The sequence below is a fragment of the Trachurus japonicus genome, chromosome 18 (genome assembly GCF_045865225.1).
Source record: "Trachurus japonicus isolate A0001 chromosome 18, Traja_1.0".
In the NCBI taxonomy this organism is placed as follows: Eukaryota; Metazoa; Chordata; class Actinopteri; order Carangiformes; family Carangidae; genus Trachurus; species Trachurus japonicus.
Window position 1 is genome coordinate 7,960,207 of NC_140924.1, and position 9,658 is coordinate 7,969,864.

The 9,658-nt window shown below is 39.1% G+C and overlaps 1 protein-coding gene across 1 annotated transcript in view; it reads left to right on the plus strand.

Annotated features, from left to right (window-relative positions):
* Positions 1-3,956: 3,956 nt before the first annotated feature.
* The window catches only part of LOC146968598 (type I phosphatidylinositol 4,5-bisphosphate 4-phosphatase-A-like), a 9,644-nt gene continuing 3,942 nt past the window's right edge, over positions 3,957-9,658 (plus strand). Inside the window, exons 1-2 of the mRNA XM_085759565.1 lie at positions 3,957-4,270; positions 8,309-8,496. Of these exons, the coding sequence (XP_085615691.1) occupies positions 4,159-4,270; positions 8,309-8,496 (300 nt within the window). The 5' untranslated portion in view covers positions 3,957-4,158. The remainder of the gene's footprint in view (positions 4,271-8,308; positions 8,497-9,658) is intronic.

Genomic DNA, 9,658 nt, shown 5'->3' on the forward strand with positions numbered 1-9,658 from the left:
TTCTTATTTTTCACATCAATGAAAAATAACCGATGTGCTGCTTTTAGGGGTCAGGGTTTCCTTCTTTGACAAACACAGCTTGTGTCCAATAGGATTTTAGAAAAAAAAAGAAAAAGAAAAAGAAAAAAAAGAGCAGACCTGAAAGCAACGAGTACTTTTCCGCCTTCCTAAAAATTAACTTGAGTAAAAGTAAAAATATTTGTCTTGGAAATGTACCCAAGTAAGAGTAATAAGTACCAAAGAAATCTCTCTGGGTATGTGCTTCAGTACAGTACTCAAGTAAATTTACTCTGTTACTGTCCACAGTGCAGGTGTGGACTGTATTTTACACTTTGCTGACTCTGAGTGTGATATTAAAGTCCACACCGACATGCCGGGGGGGGGGGTTTATTGATCCCCCAATCACAGACAGACACCGGGGTACGACGCGGTGTATTTCAGTTTGCAGCACTGCTCCCTCCCCCCCGGTGTTTGTGCTGATTCACCCTTCCCGGTGTGTCTGTGTCCTCCTCCTCCCTCCATCTGTTTCAATCAGGGCGTGGCGGCCGGTTTCCTGCTCGTCACATTAAAATATCACACTTTGATTTATCAGAAGATACCATCCAGTTTTTGCATATTATACGTTCTTTAAACCAGCAATTCACTATTCAAGAGACTGAATAGTGAAGCACTTTTGTTTTAAGATGAATGGCAAATTTGAAATGTATTTGTTGCATATTGTATTTCCATGAGATAACATTTGTTTATAATGCACATACTGTAATTTCAAAGCAGATAAGTGGATGTCTGATCTGCTGTGTCATGTCAGTGAATATTGAAACCACAAGATGGCAGCAGTCATCAATCAATCAATTCGTTTTCTTCACAAGTCATTCATAGAAAATAAAATACATTAAAACATTTCATTTTGTGCAACAATTATGTCTCAGAATTGGTTCAGTTTGTCCTGCTGCAGTAAACCTAACCTGTTTATTTATCTACTCAAATAACATGACAGTGCAATCTTAAAACTCATGTTTATATTGTATTTTTACCGTACACACATTAATATAATGACTTATCTTTTATTTTTGCATGTTATGTATATTTTTCTTTTATCTTTATTCTCTTCAATTTTTCTGTTCTCAGAGAAACTATAATTTAGGATGGTTCTTCAAGATTCAAGATACCTTTATTGTCATCGAAGGTGAAACAATACAACAAAATTTGGTTCAGCAACAATCCATCCATAGCAGCGTGTCTAAATAAATAAGAGTGATGGCTTGTTGCAAGTGTATTAAAATAAAAAACATTTAAATAATTTAACATTAATGTTTAACATTGAAACATTAATGTAGACAACTGTTTGTTTTTTTGTTTTGTTTTTTTTACTCGCCTATGTGTTAATGTTTATCTGTAAAGGGTCCTCAATGATGCTATTAACGTGAGTGATCTATAAATGTCCTTAAATTATTGAAAATACCACACTTGCTCATTCACCAACAATGCAGATTGGGCGGCAATACCCATATTCCACCATCAGGAGGCGCTTCCATTGGACCTTTTGCTCTAAGTCGGACCACTGTGTCTCTATCAACGAAACCTTGGTTCATTTATTTGGGTCTTGCCCTGTGGTGCAAAAAATGTTGTTCCTTATTTAAAAAAGGATGACTGAACACGTCCGCTGTCTTTCTTGAGTTTTAATAAAAGGCATTCATGAATGGAGTCACACAAACACGACCGAACAGGAGTACAGTCAGTGAGTGAGTGGCCTGAAGATGTTCTCAGGCCACCGCTATCTTTATAGTTCCCAAAACACATTGAACAGCAGACAAAATATATATATGGCACTCTGACAGTTCTGCCTGGCTTCACCGCCAGGACACAACGCCAGCTGAGTACCACTTTCCACAAGGAGAAGGGAAATTCACTTAGTTAACATGGTTATACAGCACTCGTAAAGCATACTATGGGTTATACCAAAATTTCCCATTACAGCCCACACACCAGACAACTCTGGAGCAGACTGGCACGCTTTATCAGTGATCACAGTGGCGTGCACTGGGGGGGGGGCAAGGGGGGCAGTCACCCCCCCCTAAAGTGCCCCTGGGAGCCAAAACACGCCTTAAAGTGCCCTCTTGGAAGCCAAAACGTGTGCTAAAGTGCCCTCTTGGAAGCCAAAATGCGTGCTAAAGTGCCCTCTTGGAGCCAAAACGTGTGCTAAAGTGCCCTCTAGGAGCCAAAACGTGTGCTAAAGTGCCCTCATGGGGGCCAAAATGTGTGTTAAAGTGCCCTCTAGGAGCCAAAACGTGTGCTAAAGTGCCCTCTTGGAAGCCAAAACGCGAGCTAAAGTGCCCTCTTCAGTTGCGAGAAAGCGCTATGTGCCCTTTTTTTCCCAATCGCCCCTGCCCTTCAAAAAGTCTGTGCACGCCACTGAGTGATCATATTTATCCCCAGTTTAATTTATGCTGGAAAAGTGTTTTGTTTGGCTACACTGAATATGATAAAAAAAGCAACGAAATTCTCAGTTTTATATGATTAATTTGTTAATTATTTTATCCAAATTTTATATAGGCTACATAAGTCTACATTTTCTGGTAAGAAGCCAAACTTCTTGGAACTGTCTGCATATGTTGGTCAATATATCTCCTCCCTCTGTGATTGTGAGAATAAAAAAGCTGTTAAAACGTATGATCTTTGTAAGCTTTACAAAATATTTATTTAAAGCAGAAGTAAGCGGAATATTTACGTTAATATAAGTCTTAAATAGTTATATTTTCCGACGGCAATCACTTAGGCTACATAGAGTGTTTGGTCTGAAACACGGGTCTGTCAGTCACTCTGCTCTGCTGTAAGCCGAGGAGAAAACTTTCCTTGTATCCTACAACCTTTATCCAATGAGGAGAGAGAACGGCATAAAGCGGCGGTCCTCTCTGTGTGTGCCGCCAAGGCATGCGCGTGAATGTGGTGACGTAGGGACGAGGGCGGGGACTGCTAACTCCATCGGCTGACAGGAAGTTAGACAAAACGACCGGATCGCTTACTTCTGCTTTAAAGTGATAGTTCAACATTTTGGCAAATTGGCCCATTGCCATAATCGCTATAGTCACAGCAGTAGGTTCGTTACCTTTATTTGTCGGTGTAAGCTATTTTTAGAACGGAGGAGCGGAGCAGCAGGCTGCTCAGAGCTACGCTACGGAGGCTGAAGGAATTTCTTGGTTTCCCTCATCAAACTCATCAAATACAAAATCCCAAAATCCCAAAACTCCAAAACGCTGTCGTGGACAAGTTGTGACCTGCACATTCACCACGCTATGAGATAATAACACAACGTTACCAGACAGAGTTGTTTTGGAGGGAAATGCAGAGACTGCTTGATGAAAAACTGTCCCTGAACGCAACGTGCATCAGCGGTTTTGCATGAATTTACCTGAACAACTCTGTTTCATAACGTTCCATTATTATCTCATAGCGTGGTGATTGTGCAGCTCACAACTTGTCCACGGCAGCCTTTTGGAGTTGTTGGGTTATGTATTTGATGAGTTTGATGAGGGAAACCAAGAAATCCCATAATGAGCCTCCGTAGCGTAGCTCTGAGCAGCTCGCGGCTCTGCTCCGCCGTTCTAAAAACAGCTTGCACCGACAATTAAACGTAACGAACCTACTGCTATGACTATAGCCTAGCGATTATGACAATGGGCCAATTTGCCAAAATGTTGAACTATCCCTTTAAGTTTATGTTTTTTCTGTCTTGCTGTCAACCCCTGGCGTATTTATGATGGTTTGGTTGTATATTAATGTTGTATAGCCTACTTATTTCATCTGACTGTATTCAGTCCTGTTTATACTCTTGTTGTCAATAAAGTTTCTAAAAAAAAAAAAAAGGAAAAAAAAAGTCGGACCACAGTCACGTGATCTGATGTTTTCGTTTCCGCCTCCCTCCTCCCCTCCTCCTCCTCCTCCTCCGGTCGCTCCACTGTTTTCTCGCCGTGTCATGTGGACGACGTCAAACTGACAGCAGGGCGCTCCGCTCCTCTCCTCCTCTCCTCCTCTCCTCCTCCTCTTCAGCAGCAGCGACTCTTCCAGAAACCCGCGGCGGAGCTCCGAGGACTTCCTGCCGGCTGCGGAGAAGACTCTTTCCCCTCCTTGTTACTATCTGGGGGAGTTATTAAATAAGCGATGGCGGACGGGGAACGGTCGCCGCTTCTGTCCGAGCAGCACGACGGGACCAACGGCTTCTCTCCCGGCGGCGGCGGCGGCAGCTCGCATGGATACCCGGCTAAACCACAGAGTAGGTCCCGCTGTCTGCTTGGTTGTTGTCACACCACACGGACCTTTTTATTATTATTATACAGGTTATTTAATAAAACAAACGACCAATTAAACAAATAAACAAACACTGACAGTTTTAATGATATGCGTTAATAAGATCTGACAGTGTCAAGTTGTAAACAAATGTTAGCAGTTAGCATGTGGCTAGCGTTAGCTATAAATGAATGTTACTGTACTTCATTCACAAATTGATTCACTTTACACGTATTTTACGGCCTGTTCACAAAGTTAATGAGCGTTTTTTTTAATATAGTGACTGTAATATGTATGTAATGCATATTATGGGGTGTAGGAAATGATTGAAAAACAGATGGAAGGCTGATTCTTTACTGATATAAAACAGACAGAAGGAGACAAACTATCTTATATTGTCTTACTATTGTTAATGATATCACAAAGTTTTTTTTAATGTAGTGACTGTAATCTTGTATATATGTGTGTAGTGCATATTATGGGGTGTAGGAAATGATTGAAAAACAGATGGAAGGCTGATTCTTTACTGATATAAAACAGACAGAAGGAGACATTTCGTCAACTATCTATTTTATATTGTCTTACTATTGTTAATGATAGATAGATAGATAGATAGATAGATAGATAGATAGATAGATAGATAGATAGATAGATAGATAGATAGATAATTTATTAGTACAGACTCTGGGTCCAGTTAAAAACACAAGAATGAATGTTAACAGGAGGTTATTTAATATTTCTGTCGTGACCATAATCAATAATGATTGAAGAGGAAATGACAATAAGAGGAGGAGGGGATTGTTAAAGACACTGTTCAGTCAAAATGAAAATAAAAAGCAGAAATAATCTAATTTGGAAATCAGGTTAATAAGATCTGACAGTGTCAAGTTGTAAACAAGTGTTAGCAGTTAGCATGTGGCTAACGTTAGCTGTAAATTAAATAATGTTACTTCATTCACAAATTGATTCACTTTACACGTATTTTACGGCCTGTTCACAAAGTTAATGAGCGTTTTTTTTAATGTGGTGACTGTAATCTTGTATAATAAACATCACAGTAGATGTGTGGTGCATATTATGGGGTGTAGGAAATGATTGAAAAACAGATGGAAGGCTGATTCTTTACTGATATAAAACGGACAGAAGGAGACATTCACGGACAATTCGTCAACTATCTGTTTTATATTGTCTTTACTATTGTTAATGAATGTTAACAGGAGGTTATTTAATATTTCTGTCACCACCATGATCAATAGTGATTGAATAAGAAATGACAAGAAGAGGAGGAGGAGGAGATGTAGAGCAACACCTTGCAATGTTTTTAAAACTCAAAAATTGTTAAAGACAATGTTCAGTCAAAATGAAAATGAAAAGCAGAAATCATCTAATTTGACATCAGGTTGTAATGCTGTCAAAAGTACACGTCACATGACATTTTATCCATGATTTATGTTAGATTTTAAAATGCAGAGTCGATTTTTATAAATCAAATTGATCAGATGAAGCTAGTTGAGGGCATCGTCTTTAACTCTGAGGATATTTTTCCACTATATTCTTGCATTTCCTCACTAAAAGGTTAGTTATTTAATGAATACATGGGCTATATGTTTACAGATTAGCTAACTGATATAATTAGCCCTGATTTTAGTCCATTGTTTTTTATTCTTTCATTAATCTGTGCTATCTTTTCCTGTCTTCCTCTTCCTCCCTAACTCTGATGAACTTTAATCTTTTATTCTACTCTCCGTCCATCCCTCTTTCCATCATCCCACCTGATAAAGTTTGGCCTTTGGGTGTGTCGCTCACTGATAATGTTGTTTTCTGACCAATTAATGAGTCACCTCGTGTACATTAGCCACCGTAGGTTCAGGTTGATTAGTTAATGTGTCACTGGAGATAACTTAATACGCTGCAGCTCATAAACTGTAATAAACTCCTCTGTGTGGAGGGGGTGGGGGTGGTTTTTTTTGTTTTGTTTTGTGGGAACAAAGAGGAACATCCTGTTTAAATCACTATATCAGCATTGTCACTGCCATAAACCTGACTGTGTGTTTGTGTGTCTCGACATGAGATAACACCACTCAACAGTGGTTTTAATGCGAGTCCATTGATACTGCAGATTAGACTTATTATCCTTAGATGTGTTCGTTGATTTATTTTTTTTATTTCCAGTGTCTTGTCTCGTAGCTTTGTTTTTGGACAGATTCAATAAAGAGTAACTTTCTTTTTCAGAGTGGTTTGATGCCAGGGTTTACCGCAGGAAGTTGTAGAGGCCAGACCGTAAAAAGTAAATACCGCCCAGAGTACTGATTTGTGATGTTGTATTTCTGTCAGTCCAGGCTCATCTATGATAAACTGCAAACATCTTTGATTGACTGTAATTTAAAGGGATAGTTCACCTAAAATTAAAATTTCACTCATTATCTACTCACCTGCCTCATGTCGACTCAGGGCTGGGAGAAGTTTCAGAGTCCTCCGTGGCTTCTCTGAGTTACAGCGGGGTCTCGACGCAGCACTGCACTGACATATGACGGTAGCAAACGGAGCTCACTTTTATTCGTCCAAAAAGACACACCAAAAAACATCCAAATACCTCCATAGTGCTCGTCTGTAATGTCCCTCTTGTATTGAAGCCCCAACATGAGAAATTGTTCCGAAAAAAATTAAATAAGTCTTCAAGCTTGTTTGTAGCGGAAGCTCCCAGCACAGCTCTTCCTGTGTCAGTGCAAATCTCGGGCGATTTGCAGTGACGAATCGAAATCACGCGAGCCCTTAGTCAACATGAGGGTTTTTCAATTTTGAGTGAACTATCCCTTTAAATGAACATTTTATCAGTTTTTTCTCTTCCTCTTCATCATTGAAGCAAAGATCTTGTGCAGCTGCAACAATTAGTCAAAAAGCTGATCCAATTATTTATTTTTTTTAGGAACGTTTCTGTTTAAAACTCAAAGTTTTCCTCTTTTTCTTTGTTTTGTTTGTTTCTTTTGTCTGTTTTATGCTAGCCAGTTAGCCCCGCGGCCTGGTCGGACTGTTTGCCTCATTTTCCGATAGCGAGTCACTGCAGCTGAAGCTCTCAGCAAAACCGCTAAGCTAACGTTTGTTAAAGCCAATGCCATCAGCAATGACGTAGAAACAGCTTTTTTGATGAACTTAAATGCTATCGTGCATACCGATTAATTTAGCAGCTGCCACTAAAACCATCTTATATTAACTCGCTAGTATCTCTTAATGCGGGTTCCCATTGCACACGCTCAAAAGACTAGCTCACACTGCAGGTTCCCTCGGTCAACACCGAACTTGGAAAGACCAGCTTCTCTTACTGTTGCACCTTCAACCTGGAACTCTATGCAAAATCATCTGAAACGTACCTCACTTTTACCAATAGTGCAATTTAAATCCACAATTACATCATATTTTACCTCTAACTGCTCCTGCTTTTAACTACACTTATGTACTCAAGTTATGCTTATGTATGCTTGTTATGTCTGAATATTTATGTATGTCTCAATTGTTTTGTCTTCTGTCTTTATATGTTCTGTGTTTCATCTCGGTTATATTGTAAATGAGGTTGCTCCTCAATACAGTATATCTCCGAGTTTAAATAAAGGTTATGAAATGAAAACCTGCTCCGAACGACATCCAATCACAGATTTAAACTCAACCTTTATTTATAACTAATAAATAGACAGATGAACTATGCAACTATATGCATTTGTTTCCAACAACGAAGCCGGTGAGAAATCAATCCATGGAGCGGTGGATAAGGTTATTTATCATCTACCATGTTACCATGTGTATATCTGTGTAGTCTTATCTGTCATAAACAAGAGATTATGGGTTACGGGGCGCGTTTGTGTTCGATTCCCGGGTCCTTCAGTCCACATGTTGAAGAGTCTGAACCCACATCTGCCCCTAAAGCATCACTGGTGCACTTTGATCCTCCACATGTTACATAGTAATCTGAATCAACTGTTGTTTTGCTTCACATTGACGTCTCGACATAACCCGTCCCGTGTCTCTGCAGGTTTAGCGCCGTTCCCCAGCTTGGCGGCGGTGGCGCCGAGCGACCCCCCGCCCCCGTACTCGCCGCAGGGCAGCCCCGACAGCAGCAGCGCCCCGGTCATCAGCTGCCGCGTCTGTCAGAGCGCCATATCGGTGGAGGGCAAGACGCACCAGCACGTGGTGAAGTGCAGCATCTGCAATGAGGCCACGGTGAGTCGCACACGCTCACACTCCAACTGGTTTTGTTTTTGTTTACATTGTGGAACATTTTCACTGGGAAAGAAAGTGGAAAAATGCTTCTTTGTATAACAACATTTTAACTTTCGTACACATTTTAATTACTATTCTATTCTTCAGTGCAATTTCTTTTCATTGTGGAACATTTTCACTTGGAACAAAAAAGTTAACAACAAAGAAAAGGTCACATTTTAACTTTCATACACATTTTTTATTACTATACTATTCTTCAGTGCAATTTTGCTGCTCTTTGCACATGTAATTAGTAGTAGTAGTTTTAAAATACATATATGGGATGTTGTATATGACCTGATGAGTGTGGGAATGTACTAAACATTGTGTGTATTTTATGTTTTATGGACTACAGATGGAAATTAGCTTTGCGCTAAATCTGGTGCACCCATCTCTTCTTTTTTTTTTTTCTTTTTAAAAATGATTGATGTAAGTGCACAATGTCCCTAAATCAAATCAAAGCTTTAAAAACAAACTAGAGAATGCATTTCCTGAAGGAAATACGGGTGAATGCTGAAAGCTGGAAGCTGAATGAGCTGAATAAATTGTTGAAACAATGCTGAATTAAGTGAAGAAACTGCTGAAGCAATCTTGAAGAGATGAAACAATATATGAAGAGTAAAACTAAAACATGTAAGAAGGCTGTATGAAATGGTTGGAAATTATTTGAATTGTTGAAGATCAGTATGAAGAAATTGAAAGGCTGAAGTCAACTCAAGATTTATTTAAAACTGACAGTTTGAAAACATTTTTGAACCATTACTGATATAGATGAAACAATATCTGAAGAGTAAAATATAGAAGTAGTTACAATCCCAGGGTTCCTACGCAAGTATGGAAAGTATGGTATGGTAATTTGATTTTATACATTTCCAGGTCTGTAAAAGTATGGAAAAGGTTTTGTCTTATCTGAAGTTATTTGGGTTAATTATTTTGTATGTGCTATTGTATCTAGCTACAATCTCCTGGAAATTATTTGGTTGCATAATGGCATACCCATTCAGAATAATGAAAAGAAATGATAAATTGCATGCTTTTTTATATTATGCACGTCTATTTACTTAAAAATCACAAATTATTTGATTTTTTTTTACCGAGAAGTCTGGAAATTAGGGTCTGGAAA